The sequence below is a fragment of the Trichosurus vulpecula genome, chromosome 7 (assembly GCF_011100635.1).
Source record: "Trichosurus vulpecula isolate mTriVul1 chromosome 7, mTriVul1.pri, whole genome shotgun sequence".
Taxonomy (NCBI): domain Eukaryota; kingdom Metazoa; phylum Chordata; class Mammalia; order Diprotodontia; family Phalangeridae; genus Trichosurus; species Trichosurus vulpecula.
The window spans coordinates 96,092,909-96,119,712 of record NC_050579.1 but is presented as its reverse complement, the minus strand read 5'-3'; the positions used below and the strand labels follow the sequence as shown (position 1 = coordinate 96,119,712).

The window sequence follows — 26,804 nt, the reverse complement described above, 5'->3', positions numbered from 1 at the left end:
CTTGTGAAAATTAATGCTGAAAACTAAAAATATTAAATAAATAAATAATGATTTAAAAAAAAAAAGAAAATGTTCTCTCTAAGTGTTAACCAGGAAAATATATCAACATTTGCCTCTGAATTCTTCTGCAGCTAAAGAACAATGGAATCAAACCTATGACTAGACTGGGACAATGAGGCCTTTGGTGTAACGTGCTGAATTTAGGACTTAGCACCTACTTATCAAGATATTTTTTAAAAGTCCCTTACCCTTGCTGGGTAGAATGCCCCCACCCCTGCATGGCATTCTAGGATCTCTATCTCCTACTTCTCCTGCCCAAATGAGCCCATATTTAATGTACTTCCTTGGGTATGCTTTCTGTCAGTTGTTCCAGGCAAAAAATAAAACAAAACACAAAATAGAATAAAACAAAATAAAAAGTCTTGTTACAGTTCTGAATAAGACGCTTGGGTAAGCTGATCTGTGTTTATAGGTACAATGTAGAGTGATAGGCATGGTGGAAAAAAGGGAATAATTTTAGTCAGAGAAGTCACCAATGTGCCATGGTATCACTTAAATTGTGATATTGAAAGAACAGAATATCTTGCTACATGCAGCAGACTCTTGAAGACTTCCCCTTAGGAGCAATGGTGAAGCTAGACAGAGGATTTTTAAAAAGCCTTTCTAGGCTAGAAGTCAATTTTTTAGATGAATCAAGAGTTACATTTGGAGATATCTGCAGGGAACAATGGGGAACTTCAGACAGAACAAGAGAAATTCCTGGGGACACTCAGGGAACTAAAAGGAGAGATGCTTATTAAAAGGTTGTTTGTTTTCTTCAACGAACTAACAAAATTTTCTTTCTTCTAAGTGCTTATGTCTTAAAGCATGTATCACAGTCAAGGATGGAGATTAGAACACGGGTTGTCACCTACTCTGTGAGATGTCAAGAACTCATCAAGTATTACTTTCCTGACCTATAAAATTACTTATTTAGATTAGATTATGTCCCAGGTTCTTTCTAGCTCTAAACCCTATGATTCTGTGGAGAGTAGGTTATAGCCAATTAGAAGGTGATTTTCTCTAGATTTCCTGGGTAGAGGTTACACACCATTGAATAAATTTCCTAAAGCTTACCCAAGCCCTTTATGTCATCATGATTCGTAAAATAAAGGTTACAAATTGGGGCCTCATCTAGTATTAAAGCACACATCTGCATTTGATGTAGTCATTCTTGTATAACACACTATTATAACAATGGCAATATTATCCAAAATATTTTATACATTTTTAATGCAACATCAAAGCACCAAAGTACCAACATTAGTGATAAGTATGAAGAAAAAAAGAGAAAAAGTGACCTGTACTGCCAGATCTTATAATACAAAGTGGTAATTCTCAATAATACTGTCTTATAAGAGGTTTAAAAAGTAGTTAAATGTAGAAGAATAAGTAATCCAGAATCAAAAGATATATAATAGATTAGCTTTTGATAAATCCAAAATTACTAAAAACAGAAAATTGGAACTATTTTTAAGTAAAAACTGATGCAGAAATGGTATTTAATTTCCACCTTATACCACATACCACCAAATGAAGCAAAAATCAGAGATATAAAAGCCCATCATTTAAGATTAGAAGATGGAGTGCAATTGCTGAAAAGAATTCTTATATATTATTTCAAAGAATAATTTTTCTCTGGTTTTCTCTATTACATTCCTATCTCTATCTAAATCTACATATTTATATCTTCAAAGATAGATATACATCTTCCTCACCTCCCTGGAGAGCTAGCCCTTATAGCAAAGAAAAGGAGGGGGAAAAATGGTCCAGAAAAACCAACCAACAAATCAACCAAGTCTGAGAGTATTACATTCATTGTTCTACATCCACAGCTTCTTTGAAGTTAGGCTTGGTCATGATAATTACACAGCATTCTATTTTCCTATTCTTTCCATTTACACTGATGTAATCATTGAGTATATTGTTTTCCTAGTTCTGCTTATTTCACTCAACATTAGTTTGTGTCTTCCCATACTTGTTTTCTTCAAATTCATCATGTTTTATACCACACATTAATATATCAGTATATTCATGTGCCACAAATTGTTAGTCATTCTCCAATCAACAGCTATCTACTTTATTTATCAAAAATGTTGCTATATTTTGTATATGTATATGGACTTTCTTTTGGACAAGAACCTGCTTGTGGTATATGCCTAGCAAGGAAAATCTCTGAGTCAGAGTATGGACATTTTAGCTACTTTATTTGCATAATTCCAAACAGCTTTCCAAAAATGGTTGTACCAACTTATAGCTCCATCAACAATGCATCACTGTGTCTATCTTTTGGTAACTCCCCCAATGTTGACTATTCTTGTCTTTTATCATTTTTGCCAATTTACTAATTATGAGATGAAACCTCATGGTTGTTTTGATTTGTATTTCTCTTCTTATTAGAGATTTGGAGCATTTTTCAGGAACCTACTCTGCAAAAATAAAGTTTAGATCAATATCTTATGCAATTTGCCACAATGATGAATAACTAAAATGAATATAGGATTGAATATTAGAGGGAACACCATTTAAAAGAAAACTAGAAGATAAGCAGAGAGGGAAAAAAAATCCTTACATTAAATTTCTTGGAAAATGATTTGGTATCTGAGATAACAGGCAACTATCAGAAATATGTGTGTGTGTGTGTATGTGTGTGTGTGTGTGTGCGCGCGCGTGCGTGCACTATCAAAAGATATTTCCCAGTAGATAAGTCATCAAATGAACAAATAGTTCTCAAAAGAATTGAAGACTATTAACAATCACATGAAAAATGTTTTGTTGTGATTTCACTTTGCTCATTTGCTATTTTATTGATTTGATTTTCTGTCCTCTCCTTTTTAATCAGATTACCTAAAGTTAATAATTTTACTTCGTATTTTTGAGAACCAGCTTTTAATATCATTTATCATTTTCTATGTTTGTTTTGGTTTTCAACTTATCTATTTCTCTAAGCGCTAATATCTTCTCTTTGGGCTAATTTTAGATTTATTTGTTGGCTTTCTCTAATTTGTTAAAATGAATAGTTCATTAATCCTCTCTTTTTCTCTTTTGTTAATATGTTTTGTAAGAATATGATTTTTCCTGAGATTTGCTTTATCTGCATCCCAGAAACCTCAGTATACTATTTCATCATTATCATTTTCTTTCACATAATTATTGTTTCTGTGATTTATTCTTTGACCCACTTATTTAGGATTTCATCATTAAGTCTCTATTTGGGTCTGTCTTTTGTTTGTGGTCCTTGAAACAATTACTATTTTTATTGTATTGTGGTCTGTAAAAGATATATTTATTATTTCTGTCTTTTTACATTCCTTTACAATACCTTTGTACCCTATTACATGGTCATTTTTTAAAAGTTCCATGTGGTGCTAAGAAATATTAATACTATTTTGAAGTTCCATTGAGAAGATGCCGTAAGTCTTTTAGCTCTAATTTCTCCAGCAATTTAAGTTCCATATTTTTCAGTGTATTTATTTTTCTTTTGGACATATCCAGAAATCAGAAAGGGACACATAATTCCTGACAATACTGTGCCACTATCTATGTCTTCTTGTAGCTTAGCTAATGTATTTGTTTTATGAATCTGGATGCTAAGGTATTTAGAGTGTCTAAGTTTATTATCAATACTGGTCTGTCCTTTATTGGTTTCTTTCAACATAATACAGGTTCCTTATTTTATATTATTTTATTTTTATTATTTTATTTATATTTTTATATTTTATTATTTTATTTATATTATTATTTAAATATTTTATATTTTCCTTATATCCCTCTTTTTATTTTTTTAAATGTTTGTTTTTGTTTGTCAGATAATATGACCGAAACTCCTACTTTCTTGGATTCACTTGATACATAGAAAATTTTTTTTCAATCCCCTTGGTTTTCCTGTGTGCATGTCTTTTTAAAAGGTGTTTCTTGTAAGCAATAGATTGTAGGATTTTGTTTTCTTAGCTTTTTCATTTTATTGGGTTGTTTAATCCACTCATATTTAAAATTATAAGAATTAGGTTTATATTTTCCTCCATTTGTTTCTAATATTAAGGTATTTTTTCAAGTTATGACTTTTCTCCTACTCCTTTATAAACACAGAATTATGTCTCTTCAGTTACTTTAGCTTAATCTTTTTTTTTTTAATACAATAGCCCTATTCCCACTGGCTCTCTCCTCTTCATTCTTATCTCCCTTCCCACTTGTTGACCACATTTTTGTGTCCCTTTCCAGAGAGAATTTCTCTTATTCTCTTTATTATTCATTGTCTCTTTCTATTCTAGGCCCTCCTCTATTTCATGACCCATATACTTATCTAGTCTCTCTCTATTCTGCATTCATCATGGAGCCAAAACTTCCATAGTACGCATTCTGGGTTCTTTCCTCTAAGCAGTTTCTGCCTTTGCCTTGCAGAGATAGCCCCGTGTATTATCCTTTATCACTGCCCTATAATCCCAGAAAAATACCAGTACCTGAAAGGAACAGATAAGATACTTCCCTATGGCAGTACCTTTTCCCCCATGCCCCTGATTATCCAGCCTGCCACTGACCTATATCCTCCCCTGGTCATCTTCCTTCCCATTTATTTCAAAATCTCCCTAGATCCATCCCCTCCTGCTCCCCTAGGAGCCAGCTGCCCTGAGGAGTCCAACTTTCTCCCCTTCTGAGGTAGGTTGAATGGTCTTTTTGAATATTAAATCCCCACTGACAACACTTGGCACATGCCCTCCCCCATCTGCCTTTATAAAACAGCTCTTTTCACCCATAGGAGCATTCTTCAGTGGAAACCACGCCCCCCCCCTTATCAAAATAAAACTTCTCTTCCCTCCTGTTTAAATCCTTCCATCTTTCTTTTTCACTCTCCTCACTGTATGGTCTTTTCTTCCTCAGAGACCACAGGGATCACCTTCTCCTTATTGCTGGTTTTTGATGTGACCTGGGCATCACATACTCACCTCTATCCTTCTCCTCCCCTCCCCCCTTCCATGCACCCTCCCATTTTGTAATGTAGTCCCACAAAAGACATTGATTCACCTGCAGGCAGGGTGTCTCAAGGTTCTGTCCATAATGCCTCAGGGTCACTCTTCACCATTACCTCCATCTGACTTCTGCTTTCACTCCATCTCTTTGTGTACATTTAGAAAGGAATCTCTTACTCATCTTTCTGCACTTTTTCTGTTGCTGTTGTCACTGGCTGACCCCTCCTACATTTTGGTTGGCTGAGGTATTTGAGAAGCAAGTGATCTCTTCAGGTTTGGTTTTCTTTTTAAAAATGTTTCAAACCCCTCTTTATTATTGAATGCCCATCTTTTTTTCATTTATGGTTATGCTCAGATTGGCAGAGCAAGTCACTCTGGGTGGCATCCATTGCTTTTTGGAACACATTATTCCATTTTTGAGTTTTCTGCTAGGTGCAGAATAGTCTTGTGTTATTCCAATTTCCTTTCCTCGGGATTTGAAGGTCTTTCTCCTGGTCACTTGAAGAATTTGTTGTTTCTAACTTGAATTATTAAATTTGGGCACTAGGAGTCTTGGGTTTTTTCTGAAGGTGGTCTATTCATTCTTTCAAATAGTACTGCTTTAGAGCCAGGAGAACATTATACACAACCACAGATATATGGATTCTGTGAGGACCAACCCTGACAGACTTCGCTCTTCTCAGCAACACAAGGTCCAAAGACAACTCCAAAGGACTCCCGATGGAGAATGCTATCTACATCCAGAGAAAGAACTATGAAGTATGAATGCAGATTGAGGCACACTTCATGATAGCCTTTCCGCACCCCCCCCTTTTTTTTCCCTTTTCTCTCTTTTGTTTTTGGGTTGGTTTTTTTTAAATTTTGGTCCTGTTTCTTCTCTCACATGATTCATTTCATTGATCACAGTTCTTCTCCATAACTTGACTAGTGTGTAAATTAATTCAATGCAAAGTTGTACATGGAAGCTATATGGGATTCCATGCTGTCTAGGGGAAGGAGGGGGGGAGGGAGGGAAGAAAATCTGGAACTCAAAATTATGTGGAACCGAATGTTGTAAACTAAAAATAAAAATTAAAAAAAAAATAAAAAAAAACCAAATAGTACTGCTTTTTCTGTGTTCAGAATTTTTGTTTATATTTTAGGATCAGACTGTGCTTTCACTGGAATTAGGGAACACACTGAGCAGACTCCTATCAAACCAGAAGAGGGCCTGCCCTCCAACTTTTAGCAGTTGCCTAGGGCACCAAAAGGTTAGGTAACTTGTCCAGGGAGGACAAAGTCATTATCAAAGGTAGATTTTGAACCTAGGTCATCTTGACTTTGAGGCCTGCTCTTCATTTACCATGCCATGCTGTCTTCCTTTTCTTCGCTTTTTGTGGTATTTTTAAACTTAAATGGATGATACATGTTATTAAAGCCTTCCTCAAATGAGACAATAAACATATAATAAATGTAATATATCAACATAATAAAAATAATAAATAATGAGTTCAAATGAGGCAACATCTGTAAAGCACTCAGCACAGTGCCTGGCACATACTAGGTACTTAAACACTCATTCTTTTCCTTTCCCCTCCATGCCAATAATGGAATCCTAATTAAGCTGTCCCCAGCCCCAATATTCTAACTTCCTTATGGGCCTCACTGGACAGCAGGCATGCTTTGATTTCATCATACAATGTTTAAGCACACCACAGGCCCTGAGACTCAAACATAGGCCTCACTGAACAGCAAACCCACTGCCCCTAACTAGCCACTCCCTGCCCAACTCAATATCCTAACTTCCTCGCATGTGCCTCACCACCTCACTAGAACAGCAGGCATGTCCATAAAGTCATGCTCCACTAGGACAGCAGGCAGGTCTATGTGATGGAATGCTAGCCACTGCTGCCAGCTAGCCACTGCCCCCAGACCTCGTATTTCCCACTGAAACAGCAGATATGTCCATGCACTCAACCACAACCACATCCATCTAATCTCAGACAGGACCACAACAGCCAGCCAATCAGAAGGCAACACCACCAGGATGCCTGAGCAGGATGTAGACCCCAAAACAATAGAAGGGACTTTCCCTAAATAGGCACCTGTGCAGCAATAGTAAAAATCTGACCTAGAGTAAACTTATGACGAAGAAAGGCTCATCATAATATCATTATTGTATATTAATGCTCCCCCCGTATGCATTATGAGAAATCATACACACAGTTCCACCAAGGCTCCTCCCCTATTACCTACTATCTTGACAAACCTATACTGCCTTTATAATATTATATTATAATATTCATAATTTGTCATGTAATCAACATCATTACGTTAAAAAATTGCCCATCTTGTCTCACTAAGTTGCTGGTTCCTCTTGGAACTCTGCCTGTTTCTGAGGCGCGTCACTCTCAATAAATGCCTTTGCTTGGATTGGAGGTGGTCTGCGTCTGTGAATTCATTTGAGACGACACCCCACAACACATCGTGAAACCGTAACACCTACGTCTACTGATATAATCTCATGATTTTTATGGATATGAATTATACATACTATTTGCTTAATACCAAGTAATTCATTCCTGGTAATTTTCATTCTTTGATCATAATAAATTTTTTAAAATAGAGGAATCTATTCTGTTTGCCATTTTTTATTTAACATTTTTGCTTCAATAGTCATTAATGTTATATTGTATGTTTGACTTGCTTTTCACTGTTACATGTAAATTATTTTTGAACATTACTTAAGAACTGTATTAAAAAAAAGTTATATCAGCCTGTTATTTTTCTTTCTATACTTTATCTCTTCCAGGCTTCAGGGTCACATTTTCCTAATAGAAAAGGTCTGGAAGAATTTGCTTATGAATTAGTTTAGTCTTTTTGAATTTTTACTTTACAATTCCTTTACTGGCTTATCTAATTTCTCTTTCTGAAACTGGTCTATTTGTAATTTCCTGTTTTGTGATTTCAGTTTTTTATATTTTTAGAATGATTTATCCATTTCCTTGAAATTCTTAATTTTATCAGCATAAAGCTATTATAGTAATCTGTTTATGGCACTAGTCTGATAGTTTTTCCTGAGAGCAGAATCTGACACCACTGATGATCCTTCTTTTAGTTACTTCAGATAGTGGAAAGAGCAGTGGACTTGCAATCTGGAAAGACTAGGTTTGAATCCTGGTCCAGAATCTTACAAGTAACCCATAATTAACAAACTTCCTTTTCTCTTAAACTTCTTCCTTTCTGTTCCTTCCATCTCTTGGCACTCGCTTCCTACAGATGGCAGTCTCCAACATCCTTTCCCGTATTGGCTACACTTTCTCTCATAAGCTGGGGTTGGGGTGGTGGTTGTGGATGGAGCGGGTAAGTAAAGAGGAAAGCATGCTGCTCCTTTCGAAAATTCCAGACTATGCCTCTACAGGGATAATTCAGTGACCTCTCTTCCTTTGAGAATCATCTTTTCTTGCTCCCTCTGAGCTCTGTAAGGCTAACTCTTTCACTTTCTTTTGGCAGTACCTAATTTGTAATCCTGACTCTCTCCTGCTAATATTCTATTCTTGCTCCCCCCAATATTTCAAGAGCAGAAGGAAAAGTGATTAGCCTCTTGACCACCTCTATTATGGAATCCTGACTAGCCGTTTCCTGGCTCCCCCTCTTCTGTCTCCACCTGAGAATAGTTTCTTTATATGATACAGCCACCAACAATATAGACTTAATAATGAAGGAATGAGGTTTCCCCCATAAAATATTATTCACTTTTATGTCTTTTACTTCTTAGATTCTTTATCCTTTGATACTTTCTTTGCTTTCTTGAAGTCTCTCAAAATGTCAGCTTTTTTTCTTAAGAAAATCAAACGAAAATACACAATTCATGGCTTTCTCAGAGCCTGTCACATTTTTTAGTCTGTTATCTGAAAGCATTTAACTTTTTTTTGTTTGATCAATTTATATATCGAATACCTGCTTACCTGTGGTTTTATTTTTGAAGCGATGATTAGAATTCTTTCCTTCTGCTGAATGCACAATTATTTTTTTTTTTTATCACTGGATCACATGTTTAGAGGTGAAAGGAACCTAGTCCGACTCTTTCATTTTCTGGGGCTTTTTACCAGGACATGCTTTCCTCCCTAAGTTTCGGTGACACTGCTCCTTCTTGGTTCTCCTACCTGTCCACCTGCTCCTCAGTATCATTTGCTGGCTCTTCATTCATGTCATGACCACCACCTGTGGGTTTCCCTTAAGGGTCTGTCCTGGACCCTCTTTTCTTCTCATATTATCTGGCTTGACAACCTTATCAGCTCCAGTGTGCTCAATGATCTATATGATCTATATGATCAGCCCTAGTCTCTCCCTGAAGTTTGAATCACCAACTGCCTACCAGAGTTTTTGAACTGGATGTCCTGTAGACATTTCAAACTCATTATGTCCAAAACATAACTCATTATCTTCTTCCTCCACCCAAACCCTCTCCCTCAATTCAACTTCCTATGACTACTGAGTGTACCACTCTTCTGGGTACCCCCATTCTTCTAGTCACTCAGCTTTATGTGTCACATCTTCAACTCCTCAACTATCATCCCACATATACAACCCATTGCAAGTTTTGTCTACTCTTCTCTAAATCCTCTTTTTTGCATTCAAACAGCCACTGCTCTAGTTCAAGTTTTTAGCATCCCCCACCTCCCACACTTGAATTAATACAATAGTCTTTTTTGGTGGCAGTCTGCTAAATTTTATTTATTTTATATTTCATACATTTATAAAATGTATATATCTTTTATTATGAACGTAAACACCAAAAAAGCATTTTCATATGTAGAAGACAAAAAGAAGATTCTTAATAAAACCATAAATCTCCATTTCAAACCTCTTGTTCTTCCCAAAAAGTAAATAATAAATTCTTCATGTTACTTTCAACACTGTCTTGTTTCTCTGTGCTTCCTTCTGTTCTCTTCTGTGACTTTACAAATGTTTTAATGGACCTCTTTCAGGGATATCACTAACTCTTTTCTTCCCCCCTCCTCTGCATCCCCAGTTAATCAAAAGAAAGAAAGGAAGAAAAAAAAAAGCCCATGGAACAATTAAGCATATTCAAACAAAATAATAATGATAGCTAGCATTTATATAGTGAGTTAAGATTTGAAAAGCACTTGACATATGTTATCTTATTTTATCCTCACAACACTGTGAGGTAGGCACTATCATTATCCCCATTTTGCAGATGAGGAAATCAAGGTACAGAGAGTTTAGGTGACCCACCCAGATTACACAGCTAAAGTGTCTGAGGCAAGACTGGCACTCAGATCTTTATGACTCCATGTTCAGTGCCTTAGGAACTGTTCCATCCAACTGCCTTGGTGCCCACGCCCAAAAACGTCTGTTTCTGTACCTTTTGCCCTGCCAACATGAGTAACATGTTTCATTATAGATTCTCTGAAGACATGCATGCTCAGTTCTTAAGTCTTTCCAAGTCTTTTTTCTCTACAATGCTGCTGTCTTTGTAGAAACTTATCTCGGTTCAGCTCACTTCACTTTACATCAATTCAAACTATCAAGGCCTCTGAAACTGTCTCTTGCATCATTTCTTATGGCGAGATAATATTCCATTATGTCCATATACCACACTTTAGTCATTCCCCAACTGTCTAAAAGGCGACCTAAGGCAACATAACCTCCTGAGATCTTAGTTCTTTGCTTTTCCTTCTTTCTTTTGGGATATGTCATAGTATGTTTTGCTTGTGACTTTTCTCTCCTCAATATTATCCTCCCTTTTAAACATTCCACATGTTTTCCTGTTGAGTTTAATGTATTCCTTTACCAAACTGTTTGTTATACATAAGTGTGTGTTTCCAATCCTACTGATATCCACTCTCCCTCTTCCTCCAAGCTTGTATATTCTTTTCTCATACTCCAAATATGAGACGTTCACATATTTAATGAGAACTCTTTCATCTTCCTTTGTATGCTAGCATACTCTTTTTATCCTCCCTTTTCTTTCTCCTCTTAAAGTCTCAGAATAGAATCAACATACCATCAGGACCTCTGTTTTTCTTTTCTTTTTTTTTTTTTTTTTTACTTCCCTTGATACCCTTTTGAAGATTAAGGTTCTGAAGGAACACTTGTTTCTTTTCTCACCATTAGAATGTTAGTACTACATCATCACACTACTCCTTTTGGTTGCTCAAATGATTTGCCTTTCTAGGCTTTTCTGGATGTGTGTCTGTATTTCAGGTTCCTCCCCAGCTCAGGACTTTTTATCAGAAATGCTTCAAAGTTCTCTCTTCTATTAAAGGTTACACAATAGCCTTCTTATTGATCTTCCAGGCTCAACTCACCTGCCATGCCCGCAGGTCTAAATACATGTGAAGCTCCTGCCTGATGAACTCCAGTTGCTCCTTATTACCCCAAAGGCTCTACTGCCAGGATCTGGCACTTTAAAGCTCTTTACAGCCTGGCCCCTTCCGATCTTTAAGCTTCTCTGCACTTTTACCACCTTCTCTTACCCTCTTACACATGCATACAATCTTTCCCATTCAGTAACACTGACCTCCATGTTCCTTACACAGGCTACTCCACCTCTTGTCTCAGCACCTCATGCCTGGGACTCTTTTCTCTTCACCTCCACCTCTTAGCTTCTATGGCTTCTATCAAGCCTTAGATCAAATCCTGCCCTCTTCAGGAGGCCTTTCCCTGGCTCTTCAGGTGCTAATGTTTTCCTCTCTGAGATCACCTTTCATTTAGTCTGCATCTTATATGCACTTAATTATTTACCTGCTGACTCTCCCATTGAAATACAAGCTCCTTGTAGGCAGGGACGGTTTCTGCCTTTCTTTGTCTACCTAGTAGTCAATACATAGTAAAGCACTTGATAAATGTATGGATTGACTGACTTTGGGTTAGGTCACTTAAGCTCTCTGAGCCTTGGCTTCTTCATCTGTAAAATGGGGAGAATAACACTTGCATAAAGTTTGTCAGGAAAGCACTCTCTGAAACTTAATGCAACCAAACAAAATGGAGTTGTTTTTATTTTACTTCTGACCTAACATTTTACTTTGTTTTAAATCTCTATGTGCTACATGTGATTTTATAATGTGTCTATGTCTTTATTCCACTACTAGACAGACTATAAACTCCATGAGAGCAGAAACTAAGCCTAATTTCAATCTTGAATCTCCACTAGCACTTAAACAGTAATAATTCTCCTTTATCCTTCTCACACTCCTTAAAAGCACCTCATCTCACCAGTTTTTGCCCTTGGTTCACTTTTGTCTTTTCTATAGTCTCTCCTTTGGCAATTTCATTACCTCCAATGGCTTCAATGATCACATCTATGCAGATGATTTAAAATGAGATGTTTTAAATCTCAATCTCCCTTTCAGCTCCAGAACTGCATTTGCACCTATTTGATTTTTCCATTTGGTTGTCCTCCAGGTACCTCAAAGTCAACAGTCTAAAACTGTATCTTCCCCCTAAATTTACTTCTTATTCTAACTTTTCTTTTACTGTTGCTGGTACTACCAGCTTCCCAGGCACCCATGCTTGAAACCTTGGCATCTGATCCCCTCATATCCCACAGGGGGTTGGATCCCATGTCAAATTTAAGGAAGTAAATTGACAAGAATTGTATAGGTAAGGTAGGCATGGATAAGGTGCGATCTGCAAAACTGGAGGGAGTATCAACATCGATTCTATTGACAATCATTGCACATGATTGTTTCACTATTTGTCATGTGTCAATCTAGTTTAAAAGGGCAAAGGTGGGAAATAGGAAGTATAGCAACAGAGATTTTTTTAAACTAAGTTATAAGAGAAAAAACAGGTGGGTTACTTTAAGGCCAATCCTTGTACTAGAAAAAAACAATACTTTTTAGTACTGTTACAAGAGTTTGCAACTAGCATAATCATTGGATTTCATAAAATATATCTTTATTATCACCATTAGAAATGAAAAAAATATTCACTTTCATGTTAGAAAGTTAAAGTGATTGAAAAACATGACTTGATGATGGGTTAGGTTTTATAAAGAATGGTTAAAGGGCCTCAAAATCATGTGAGGACCAGTGGAGGATATGTGTGCCCCAGGGATCTGTATCTGGCCTTGTGTCATTTTATGTTTTTATCAGTGACATGAATAAGGGCATAAATAGCATGCTTACCAAATTCTGTAGATGATACAAAGGTAGGAAGAAGAGGTAACACACTGAATGATCATCAGTATCTGAAAAGTTCCTGACAAACTACATTGGACTGAATCTAATAAGATGAAATTTAAGTTGGGATAGGGACTAGGCCTGTGATTTTATTGGTACAGAATACTCTTGGCTGAGGAAGTTCACCCTAACAATGCAGGCTGGTGCCTTTTCTGCAACTAACTGTCTTTAAGAGAGCTGCCTAAAACATTAAGGGTTTAACAGACTTGCCCAGGGTAGGTCATATAGACAATACATGAAGGAAGCAATACTCAAACCCAGGTCTTCCTGGCTCTGAAATTCAACAGGGATTATTGTAGTTTTATTGTCGGCTTCAAAAAGTCAACAGCACAAATAGAATATAAGGGAGGTGTGACTAGATAGCAATTCACTGGAAAAAGATCTGAGGATTTTAGTAGACTGTAAACTCAATATAAGTAACAGTATCATGGCAGTCGAAAATGGTAATATAATCTTAAACTGCATTAAGAGAGGCATGCAGCTCCAATGTATTTTGCCCTGGTCAGACTACATTTGGAATACTGGGTTCAGTTCAGGGTGATGTGTTAGGAAAGAGATTGATAAGCTGGGATATTTAACTTGGAGAAGAGAAGACTTAGGATCATAGAGCTTATGGGTCAAGCCCTACAGTCTCATTGTACAGATGAGGAAATTGAGGCCCAGTGAAGTTAAGTAAACAGCTTAGAGTCATACCGCTGAGGTGGAGTTCCAATCCAGGTCTGCCCAAGTCCCAGCCCAGCACCCTACTCATTAGGCTGCCATGGCAGCTGGCAGCTGCCATGTGAAGAGCTGTCTCACACAAGAATTAGTTTTGTTCAGCTTGGCCACTGAGGGAAGAACTAAAAAAAATTGGGGGAAATTTGGAAAGGGGATTTAGGTTTGATGTAAGTGAAAACTTCCCAACAATTAAAGCTGTTCAAAGGTGGAATAGACTATGGTAGAAGGCAGCTGGATCCACCTCAAAGGTACGTCTTCAAGAGAAGGAGGAATGAGCTGAATATAATGTTAAAGAGCTATTGTTCAGGTAAGTATTGGACTAGATACTCTCTGTGGTCCCTTCCAACTCTGAAATGCTGTGGTTCCATGATAAACAGACATAGTTTCTTACTTTCTTCAGGTTTTATAATCTAAAATGAATATATTTAGGTGTGAATAAGTAACCAGAAATATATGCAAGAAAAATATAAATTTTTCACTAATTTTTAGTAGGGGGATCTATGTTGAATAATGCTACATTGCATAGGTGGTTGGGGAACTATACCTGTTTCAGAAAATCCTACTGTATTTGAAATTTATTTTTGGTATGAGAAATATAAAATAGTCATAAATAAATTAAGTGGTTAACTTATATACTATTTCTTGAATGACTGGTAATATTTTATTTGTCATGGCAACAAATAGTATAATGCTGTTAAATACTGACTTATTTTAAAATTACAATAATGTTAGTATTCAACTGCAAATTCAAATGCAAATTGAACTTACCGGTGGATACGTATGTAGAGCATAAGTGTTGCCTCGTATAACCCTTCTGTCATACATAATGTTTCCATAGCGAATAGGTTCTTCATCTCTAGAAAATGTCAAATTTAAAATGACCACTAATTATTAACTCTGTTTTCTGTAAAGCTGAATTAAGTATTGACAACATTTTTTCCAGGACAAATATTTTAAAAGAATACTTTTCTTATAATACAGTCTATATGTGAAAACTGGTCCATTTAAACATAGAACCTGCTAGACATTAGTGATAAACTGCTTCATTTGGGGATCTGAAACAATATTAATTTGTTTTTATTAATTTTTTTATTAATAAAGAACCACTTTTATGTTTAATAAATAAATTAGTATTCTCACTGTTGTTTGGTATTTAGGTTTTTTAAAAAATGAATCTAATAATCTACTATCAACTCATTCTATTAAATGTGTATTAAAAATTAATTTAAAAAAAATCTGTTACATCACTAAAGTTCTATTCTGATATATCATTGAAAAAGGGAGGTAATACTTTGAACCTTCTCAAAGGTACAATAAAATATCTAGTAGGTCTTAGTAAGTTGAAAAGGCTTTATGCATGTGACACAATGCCTGTCTCTCATTCAATTCTACAAATATATCTTCATCACATGTATGCACAAGAAGGCACGGTGCTAGGTGCTACAGAAACAAAAAAATTAAGCAATTCCTACACCTAATGAACTTATCTACAAATGGGATACAAGATATACACAGATAAATACATGTTTCCAAATCTTAAGTGCAGAAAGACCCATCACTGGACAATTAGCCACCAAATAATAATTTTTTTGTAAAGACCATTCTTCAAACAGATAGAAATATATTACTCCCCTCAGCCCTATATTGCCCCTCTCTGCTGCTGAAGGGCAGTGGCAGAATGTTAAGGTTCCACAATCTTAAGACTATCTACTAACGTTAATTTAACTGTTAAATTAACTGTGGAAGCATCTTATCTTGACTCTTCACCCTCCTTCCCCCTTTACCCAAACTCAAGGTTGGTAGGTTCTATCTCCACAACTCCACTGTTTGCCTCTATCCTCTTTCTCTCCACTCACAGAGACATCATTTATTCCTAGATTCAAGTCATTACCACCTCATACTTGCAACAGCCTCCTAAATAAATGGTCTTCCTTCTCTTACAATCTCATCCCTTTACACTGCATATCCTTCACACAGCTACCAAAATAATCTTCCTGATGCATTCATCTGACCAGATCATTCCACATTGGCACTAGGATAGGACATAAATCAGATACATTTCAAGGAATTGATTCTCAAGGGAACTTAAAAAAGGTCCCTCATTTTAACTAGGTGATTGTCTTTCCTGGCAAAGACAGTTTGTGAGTTCTTTGGTTATTTTCATTGTGGCAAATTTTTGCTATCGGCTAAGCTTCTCCAAAAAACAGCAATATTTATTCCTTGTCTTCTTTCTTATATGTCTCATTTTTTCAGAGTCAACAGCTTGTTTTTAAAAGGTTGTCTAAAAGCTGCTCTAAATTGTTCACAGTACCAGCTTTCTTTGCATTTTAGTCCTTTCTTATAGTTTAGTATTTATACCTGATTTGTGCTCTGCCCAACTACTGATGGGTACTAAGTACCATAACTGATTTTGAAATGATGATGAAAAAGATTCTTCCCCTCAAATAGAGGCACTAAATTTAGAGTCAGGGGACCTACATTTTAGTACTGATTCAAGTGCTTCTTAGCTGTGCCACTGAGGAAGTCACTTGGACTTTGAGGGGCTCAGTCTCGTCTGTCAGCTAGTATTATAGATACTTGTATTACCTATTTCATAGGTGGCCCAGAAAGACATAAGTTTTGAGTACAAATATGTTTGCTAAACACAACAAGGATGAAACAAGATTATGAGCAGTATTGCCTCAAATAGTCACGTGGATCTGTGATCTCACTGATTTGGTAGCTCCCTCCAACAATGCAAACTGCAGCACAGCCATGCCCTCCCTCGGTATACTATGTGACTCTTCTCCAGGTCCTGCTATAAGTTCACGACAGAAGGTTCTTCTCACTTATTTGAGGCCTTCCCTGATTTCTCCAGACATGGCAAGGGTACCAGTGGAATACACTGGCTGTTCATCTGCCATTCCTCATCCCTATCCTGGCCCACGTTCTCTTGTCACCAGACATGTCTTTGAAGTTCCTCACTGAAAACTTGTAACCGGCTTATACCTATCATGCATCTCTCCATTACTGTCTGTGTGATATTCATTTTTACTTCCTTGGAGACTTTTATTTTATATGTCACTTGTTAAACAGCAATACAACTGAGGAAAATAGAGGCTATAAGGACAGGACACTGGTCAAACTTGGGTAAACTATTCAACCTCTCTGGGGCACACTATCCTCATTTGTAGAGTGATGGAGATGCGAACCATAGAGAGTCTGTCATGAAATTAAAACGAGATTGCCTTGAGAGTGTTTATAGCTGAAAGTTGAAGAACAGCAAACAGGTGTGAAAAGGAATGGATTGCCTTGTGTTTTTAATGTTACATAATCTTGACAACAAGAGTAGAAGCTTAAGTTTGGACTCTGTCACCTCTGTACCTGATGTATTATGCAAAGAAGTAGCAAGGAACATAAGAAGATGAAGTGAGGGAGGATGGCTAGAAATGAAATGGTTACATACAAAAGAAATCCACCCTGGAGATGACAATTTCAGATGCATTTCAAAGGACTGATTCTCAAGGGCCCTTAAAAAGGGGAATAACAGTAATAATATTTATACAGGACTTTATGGCTTACAGCAGGGATTCTTAATGTGGGGTCCGTGAATTTGTTTTTTTTTAAATTCTGATAATTATATTTCAATATAACTGGTATCCTTCATAATCCCAATGTATTTTACTTTAAAAATTTTAAAACATTTTTCTAAGAAGGAGTCAACAAGTCAACAAGCATTAATCAGATGCCAATTGCGTGCCAGGCACTGAGCTAAGGACTACTAATACAAAGAATGGCAAAAAACAGTGCCTGCTCACAAAGTCAGTCAATCAGTTCATAAACACTTATTAAGCACCTGCTATGCACCAGGAACTGTGCTAAGCCCTTTACAAATATTATCTCATTTGAACCTCACAACAACCCCAGGAGTTATCTCCATTCTACAGAGGAGGAAACTGAGGCAAACAGAGTTAAATGATTTGCCCAGAGTTAAACAGCTACTAAGTGTCTGAGTCAGGGTTTGAACTTAGGTCTTTCTGACTCTAGACCCAGGGCTCCCACCACTATACTACCCAGCTGCCCCAATACTTAGAGGGGAGTAAAATAAAAGAAAACTATAAAAATAGGAAGGAAAAGATCGTGAAGGGTTTTAAAAGCCAAAGAGAAGATTTTTGCATTTGTTCCTGGAGATAATAGCGAGACACTGCAATTCACTGACCAGGATGGGTAAGAGGTAACCAGTGACACTGGAAGAGCTAGAGGAAGGTCAAATTGTCAGGGGGCTGAAGTGGGGAGAGAATCAAGTCAGGGAGCTCGAGCAGCAGACTGTTACAATAGTCCTGGCATGAAGGACTGAAACCTACCAGAGCGGTGTGAGAGAAAGAAAGGGACCTTGGCAATGGATCAGATATTTTGAGGTGGAGAGGAGAGAGATAAGCGTGAGGAGTCACACCTAGGTTAAGATCCCTAGTCTTAGAAGTGTTCTTTTCTTAGGGCCAAAATGTTGAATTCTGGTAAACTGGGTAGCTTTTGCATCATCGATGGGCTTAAATTACCTTTTAAGTTCCTTCCAGCTCAAAATCTAAATTCCAAAGACATCTTGATGCTTATTTCAAAGAGCAGAAACACTAGACCAGACAAGTAAACCTTCCCAAACAAGTGTGCCTCACCTTAAGAAAACCTAGAGATAAATATCTATACTTACAAGAACAGATACTATTAATATCACAAAAAGATTGAGTGTTTCTAAAACATTAACAACTCGCAAAAATAGATAACTCCAGAAATTCCAGCTTGCCTTTAAACACTTAGCTTGTTTTCCGACCAGCATCTCAACTGTGCCTAAAGTCAAGCTTTGCCCCCAATCATACATTCCTTTCTGACTTCATAAGTTTTGCCCCAAATCTTTCCCCCATTCCAATTAATCCTCCACTCAGCTGTCAAAATGATCTACCTAAAAAATGCAGGTCTGATCATCTCACCCTCTTACTCAATAAATTCCAGTGGTTCCCTATTACCTCTAGGACCCAATGTAAAATCTTGTTTGCTGTTCATAACCAACTTGCCTGCTATCTTTCCAGTCTTCTTTCATCTTCCTCGTCTTCACATACTTTGATACAGTAACACTGACCTCCTTGCTATTCCACAAACAACACATTCTGTCTCGCCAACATTTCACTGACTGTCCCCTATTCTTGAAACTTTCTCCCTCCTCATCTCTGGTCTTTGCTCCCCTGGTTCTCTTTGAGTCTCAGCTGAAGTCCCACTTTCTGCACAAGCCTTTTCCCATTCCCTTTACTGCTGATTATCTCCATAAATTTTGTTTGTATACAATTGTTTGCATGGTCTCTACCAAGGGACAGAGAGCTCCTCAAAAATAACCAATCAATAAGCATTAATTAAGGTGCAGCTAGGTGGCCCAGTATAGAGTTTTGGGCTTGAAGGCAGGAAGACTCATCTTCCTGAGTTCAAATTTGGCCTCAGACACTTCCTAGCTGTGTGACCCTGAGCAAGTCACTTCACCCTGTTTGCCTCAGTTTCCTCATCAGTAAAATGAGATGGAGAAGGAAATGGCAAACAACTCCATTATCTTTGCCAAGAAAATCCCAAATGGGCTCACAAAAAGTTAGACATGAGTATAATGAATCAACAACAAACATTAATTAAACATCTACTATTTGCCAGGCCCTGGGCTAAGTGCTAGGCACACACAAAAAAAGGAAAATACAGTCCCTTCCCTCAAGGAGCTTACGATCTAATGGCAGAGATGACATGCAAGCAAATACACATAACGCAAGCTATATGAAGGATAAATAGGAAATAAATAAAAGAGGGAAGGCACTGGAATTAAGAGGAGTTGGGAAAGGCTTCCCATAGATGGTGGAATTTTATCTGGGACTTTAAGGAAGCTAGGGAGGTCAGCAGTTGGAGTGGAGGAGGAAGAACATTCCAGGCATGAGGGACAGCCAGAGAGAATGACCCCGGCCCAGAGACAGAATGTCTTGTGCATGAAACAGGCAGGAGGCCAGTGTCACTGGATCAAAGATTATGTGGCAGGGACTATGGCGCAAGAAGACTGGAAGGGTAGAATGGGGCTGAGGCTTAACACAGTGTCTGGGGTATAATATGCACTTAATAAATGGTATCTGACTGACTTTTCTATGTACTTACACGTATATATGTAACTAAGTTTCCCCCACGGATTGTAAACTCCCTGAGGTCAGGGACTGTTTTGGTTTTGTCTATCTCCAGTGTCCAGAACAGTGCCTGACACCTACCTAGCAAGCTACTTAATGCCTAGGCATTAAGTAACTCTTTTAATTCAGCAGCATAACCAACTTTACTCCTATTTCCCTTTCACATATTCCAAGTTTTTGCCAAACTGAACAATGCTCTAAGTTGCCTTCTCTTATCTCTTTGGCTCATGCCAGTTACATTTGGGACAGGGTCACTACCCCCTCAATTTGTCTACTGACATTCCCCTGTTCTTTTATGTTCCAACTCAGGTACCACTACCTCCTTCAAGAAGCTTACTCCAAATTACCGTAGGGAAAATTAATCTCTTCTTCCTTAAATTTTTTGCCATGGTCTACGGTATTATAATAATTTGTATACATGTTGTTTCTCCCCCATTACAATGCAATAAGCCCTTTGAGAGCAAGTCCTGTGACATATCTTATAGAGACTGGACCAGTGATTTCATGAATGTAGGAAACTCTACTTTTGCAGATCAGCACCTTTTTCTGTAATTTAGAGTCTTAAAGCAGGAGTTCTTAGCCTGGGGTGTGTGCCCTTGATTTTTAAAAAATATTCTGATAACCATATTTCAATGCAATTGATTTCTTTGGTTACCCTATGTCTTTTATTTTATGAATTTAAAAAACATTCTGAAAAGCGGACTGCCAAAAGAATTCATAACGCAAGAAAGCTAAGAACCTCTTCCTTAGAGACGTCTAGAACACAAAGAGGTTAAGCGGCTTGCCCAGGGTCACACAGTTAATATATATCGGAGACTGGACTTGAACCCAGTCCTCGATTCTTTTCTTAGTCCCAAGCCCCCCATGCTGCAAAATAATACTAGGTGGTTTATGGAGGGGCTACTCTGCAATTCTCTGGCACTGGATTTCTTGCGACAAGACACTTCATCTCCCCACTTTGTGCATTTCCACGGGCAGTCTCCTGTGCCCTGAATGCTCTCCCTCCTCATTTCCACCTCTTGGCTTCCTCTGAGTCCCAGGTAAAGTTGCATCTTCTACAAATAAGCCTTTCCCAGGCTTCCTCAATCTTAGTGCCTTCTCTCTGAACTATCCCCAATTTATTCCACATATAGTTTGTTTATAGTTGTTTGCATGCATGTTGTCTCGCTCATCGGACGGCGAACTCCTCGGGAACAGTAAGTCCTTTGCTTTTGCATCCCCGACACAGCCCAGTGACAGGCACATACAGCAGGCGCTTAATAATTGCTTGTTGACTTGTATTCCCTGCGACTCTCCACGGCCTGGAGCTTCCTAAGTGTTTCTGGAGGAAGCACGTGGGGGAGGGGCTGGCTGGGGACTGGGTGCGTAGGGGGAGGCGGGGAGCCGGGGATTCGGTTACTCACGACGACCCGAAGCACTCCCGATAGCGGCGGCGCTGGTAGGTCAGGGCTCGGGGCCGGCTGGAGAAGGTGTAGGTGCCGGCGGGTCTGTGGCTGGAGTCGGCCACGGTGGAGGTCATTGTGGCGGGAGTAGGCCGCCGACCGGTCGACGGGCTTGGCTGGGAAGCAGTAGAAGGCTGTCGAGCTGGGCGGCCCTGTGAGCTACAACGGGTGCCAGGAGCAGAAGCTCAGTGGCCGCAGAAAGTGGGCCGGGAGGAGCGGGAAGCGGCCCGGGGAGGTGGTCGGGGCTCTGCTCCACTCCAGTGACCCTGCAGATGCCGCACAATGCTCGCCAGTAGCTACCCGCATGGTTGCCCGGCAACAGGGAGTTCGGTCTTCGCCCGGTGTCTCCAAGGTAAGCAATCCCCGGAGTCAGGGGAGAGGGGCGGGGCGCCCTACCGTGCATCACTTCCGGGTGATTTAGCCAATCTACTTGGTCTCCACTTCAGCCTCTGCTCCACGCCTCCGGGGCTTGCGCAGGCGTAGTAAGCAGGACTTGCGCAGGCGTAGTAAGCAGAGGCCTCGTTCTCGTTCTCTCCAGGCCACGTGCTAGTGTGTATGCGCCCCTGCTGTGCCCTCTGTGTTGTCTGCACACCGGCTCTCGCTGTCTTGAGCCACCTTCGTAGGGCTGCCACCATTTTCATTCCTCTCCTCTTTTCCAGCTTCTCCCCACCCCACCCCCTTTCCAGCACCAAGTAAATTTCTTGAGAGCAAGGACTTTAATTTATGTCTTTTTGTTTCCATGCATGCCCTTTGAATTTCCAATTAAACCAACACTAATTAAACATTTCATATTCAAGGTACCTAGGAGAGTTTAATAAATGTTAGTTGAATTGGAAAATGAACTCATTGGATCGTGGAGAGGACCTTCAATTCAACCAACATTTATTAAACTCCCCTAGGTACCTTAAACATGGGGTATTTAATAAGTGTTGGTTGATTGGAAAATGAACTTAATTGGATCATGGAGAGGACCTTCATTTCAACCAGCATTTATGGAACTCCCTTAGATACCTTGAACAAATGGTGGTTTTTTTTTTTTTCAAATTTTGAGTTCAAAACTCTCTCACTCTCTCTCTCTCTCTCTTCTCTGCCCCCCTCACTGAGAAGGTAATCAGTTTGATTTTTTTTGAGGGGGGAAGGCAGGGCAATTGGGGTGAAGTGACTTGCCCAAGGTCACACAGCTAATAAGTGTGTTCAGTGTCTGAGGCTGGATTTGAACTCAGGTTCTCCTTGACTCCACCAAGCTGCCCCAACTTGTGTGTTTAATAAGTGTTGGTTGAATTGGAAAATGAACTCCTCTATCTTGAACATAAGGGAGTTTAAGAAATGTTTGTTAAATCGAAGGCCCTCTCCATGATCCCATGAGTTGACTTTTTTGACATTGTCAAATATTGATGGAACTTCTGATAGTGATGCCCTTTGCCCCACTGGGTTTAGCAAGAGGGTGAGAAGACAAGACTAGAAATAAAGATAATACGTAAGTTCTTTAATTTTTTGACAAGGAAGTTATTTGCAAAAATATATGAATTTAGAAAAAAATTGTATATTTAGAATTTATCAAAATCACTGGATTATTATCATTCTACATATTATTTAAATAGCAAAGCACCTTCAATATGGTGAGCTCTTAAAAAAAATGTTTGTTTCCCTCCTTTCCTTAACAATACAGTAAAAGTGAAGGCCCTCTCCAACTGTGTTCCAACCTGCCTTCCTAGTCTCATGTGGCTCTTCTAAATGTAATGCGATATACTAACCAAAGCGCTCTCTCTTTGGCTCCATATTTTTCATCCTTCCTTTCATATTACTGTGCCTTTACGCACTCACTGCCCCTCACAAGAAAATGGCCTTTTCATGACCCATTCCCTCTCTTCCTTTAAGGCCTGACTCAGACCCGACTTTTCTCCACAGCCTTCTCTGACCTTCTTCTGTGACAGCTATCTTTCCCTCTTTATATTTGTCATAGCATTTTGCTTGTCTTTACCCTTCCTTTACTCTTATTTGAATCTCCTTTGGGTTAGAGTTATTCATACAATTATCCTTCCCCTCCTAAGATTGAAAACCCTGTGAGAGCCAAGTCTGTACAGTATTCCTCTTTGTAATGACAAAATGCTGCCTTGCATGCAGTAGGTGCATAATACGTATTTGCTGGTTTTTCTCAAGGTTGGTTTGGATTGGACTGGATTGCATGTGTTAGTAAGCAGTAGAACACTGGATCTGGAGTCAGAAGACTTGTGTCTGAAACCTGACTCTGCTACCTATGTAATAATGGATCAGTTCCTTTACCCTTCTGTCCCTTGGTTTCCTCATCTGTAAAATGAAGGGATTGGATGCTAGATGATCCTTTAAGGTTGCTTGCAGCTTAAATCCTATGTTTGTGAGAGATGTCACAAATTATAACCAATGACTATGAGGCATGACTTCATAAGCTCTTGCCACAAGGTGTCAGCAATTCTTTAGGAGCTTTTGCTAAACGTAGCAATATTTAATTAGTTGCGCCTTGTTTTTAGAAAATCACATGGGAAAATCCAGGTATATGAAGCATTTTATATTATGTAAATTGCATTCATTTATCACATAATAAGCATGCATTATATGAATATAACTATAGTGTGATTATCTACTGTTAAAGATTTTTCTCTCTGAAGAGTTAGTTTCTAGTGCATTTAATATATTTTGATTCTTTTTAAAAAATTGATTGGCATTTCTCTTTCTAGGAATATGCCAACTGGATAACTCAATAAACATTTGGGTTTCATCATTCACTGTTACTGCTACTAGAGAGCCATTCTTAGAGTCAAGAAGACTTTGGCTCAAGTCCTATTTCTGATGTACACTGTCTTTGTGAGAAGGCAGCATGGTGTAGTGGATAGACTACTAGAATAGGAGTCAGAAGACCTTCATTCAAGTTCTACCTCTGATACATTCTGACTGTGTCACCCTGGGCAAATCACTTAACCTCTCAGTGTCTTAGGCATCTCTTTAAGACTAGAAGCTTCAGAGAAACTACCAGTATGCATTGGTAGGTGGAGGTTTTGACGGGGTACTTGGGTGCTTGTGCTTGGACCCTAATTCTAACAGCCTCTGCTTGGGTGCCTATGCCTGAACCCCAGTTCTTTTTTTTTTATACAGCCAAAGAAAAACAAAGTTTATTAAAGATTCGCCATTGCTCAGTCTTAAGAAATCTCACCATTTGTGACACTCCTTTTCACAAGTGGGCCATTGAATCTGAGCACCTTCATGGAGGCAAGATGGATCTTATATACAGAAAGATTGTGGAAGGGATCCTGGGATGATGGGAGGAGGGTTTAGGGAGGGAGTTTAGGGAGGTTTAGGGAGGAGTCTAAAGAGGATCTTGATGGAACTGGGGTGAGGTCAGACTCCAGGAACAAGACAATGGGATTAATGGTGAGAAGTAGCTGAAGGCTACCTGGAAACAACGGACAATGTAGGGCTGGACTAGTTTAAGGGTAACAGATTTGGGCATAGACATTTTGATAGGCTCAAGGGTGGGAAATAGACAGAGAATGGAGGGCTAGGCTAGATCAAGAGTAACAAAGATTTGGGTTTGGTGATAATGAAAGGCTTATGGTCTCATGCAAATACCTCAGTCAAGTGGGAAGAGTCAAGGAAAATTCAAGGGGGCTCCCAAAGCCTGTACCCCATCACTTTTTTTAATTAAATTTATTTATTTAATTTATTTAATATATTTAGTTTTCAGCATTGATTTTCACAAGAGTTTGAATTTCGAATTTTCTCTCCATCTCTACTTACCCCCCTGAGCCCCAGTTCTAAAACACATTCTGGCCCTAGCAGTTTCTCTCTAGCTAAAGGGCAGCGTGCCCCAGCTTATCTCTGCTCCTTCCTCAGTAAGCAGCTGTGCCTATCTATAGACTGATCACCAGATGCTGATAATTGACAGTACACTGAGTCATGACCATATTTGCTATTTACTGACCTTTCTAATATGTATCTTAGACATAGTATTTTGTCTAACAAGACATTAGATGAGAAGTTACATAGAGATTGCTTGTTAGCCCTGACCGATAGTTAACTTAGTGACATTTCACAGTAAAAACCACACCCCCTAGTAACCTCCCTTTGGGCTATTTCCCAGTAAACTCTGGGTAATACACCTGTGCAGTAGATACAAAAAGTGCATGTTCCTTTAAGAACTGATCACCCCTTAACCACTCCCTAATCCCATCCCAAAACACCTAATTGACATGTTTCCCCCCTAAACCTTTTATAAAAACTTTCCCTGCACCCCTCTAAGGTTGCAGATTCCCTAAGAACTCTTGCCCACTGTAAAATGTAACAAATCTTTGTCAACTTGACTTAGAGAATGCTTGAGATCATGAATTCATTCCAGGCAACCTTGCCCTGGGAACTTTGGTTTGGGATTCCTACATCCCTGGGTTTCTTTTCTCCCTCAACAGTTCCTCACTAGGGAATTTCAGTGAAACCCAAAATCCTTATTCTTAGACAGCCCATGTAAACTGGACTAAGTAAATTATACTCTTAGCATCCCCAGGCAACTATTTAAGATTAGAATTAAAGTGGTAGAGAGAATTTATTTAAAGCCCTGTAAGCGATCTCCACACCAACGAAATAACAGATATAGGATAGAAAAGGAAAATTACTCCTACTACTGTTAAATGAACAGTGTAAGGCAGGTAGATCTACAATGGCTTTTTCTACATATGGACCTGGGACTAAACCAGTGACCTTGGGCTTCCTTAGTTCCAGTGGAAACTTGCCCTATGAGAACACGGAGCATTCACGCTCTCTAATAGGAGAAGTTTATTGGTTGTAGGGTGAAATGACCAACAGCTGGGTTAAAATTAAACATGTGAGGAGGGTTCATCTTCAGAATCATAAATGTTGATCAAGGGCCAATACCCCCAACAATCTGCCATAGACTAGAAAATGGATGCAAGATAATTAGTTTGGGAACTTGGTGGGTCTGTGACTAAATGCATGATGGCTGATCTGAACGGAATGGAATTGATGGTATTCAGAGAAGCCCATGCCTCTGCCCTTGGCACAAAGGTAACAGTAATGATGAAAGCAGAGGGACTGCTGGGTTGCTAGACAACCCCAAAGGCACCCAGTTCACTGGGTGAGATCATCTCACATATGTGTAGAGGAAGCTGCCAATATAAAATTGGTTAATTTTTCCCTTTGTGTATGGAAAATTGAAAAACAAAAATTGGATTATCGTTCACCATTGCAACAAAAGGAAAATAGAAGGTGATTCAAACTTTTACGTCAGTG

General features: G+C 38.7%; 1 protein-coding gene across 2 annotated transcripts in view; it reads right to left on the bottom strand.

The window, feature by feature from the left end:
• The window catches only part of RSPH3 (radial spoke head 3), an 86,390-nt gene extending 64,511 nt beyond the window's left edge, over positions 1-21,879 (bottom strand). Inside the window, exons 1-2 of one of the 2 annotated variants that reach the window (XM_036767601.1) lie at positions 21,492-21,879; positions 14,681-14,768 (exon numbers count right to left, since the gene is read on the bottom strand). In XM_036767601.1, coding sequence (XP_036623496.1) covers positions 14,681-14,768; positions 21,492-21,607 — 204 coding nt within the window. In that variant the 5' untranslated portion in view covers positions 21,608-21,879. The remainder of the gene's footprint in view (positions 1-14,680; positions 14,769-21,491) is intronic. The other variant, XM_036767602.1, reaches the window with a different exon arrangement.
• Between the last annotated feature and the right edge of the window lie 4,925 nt (positions 21,880-26,804).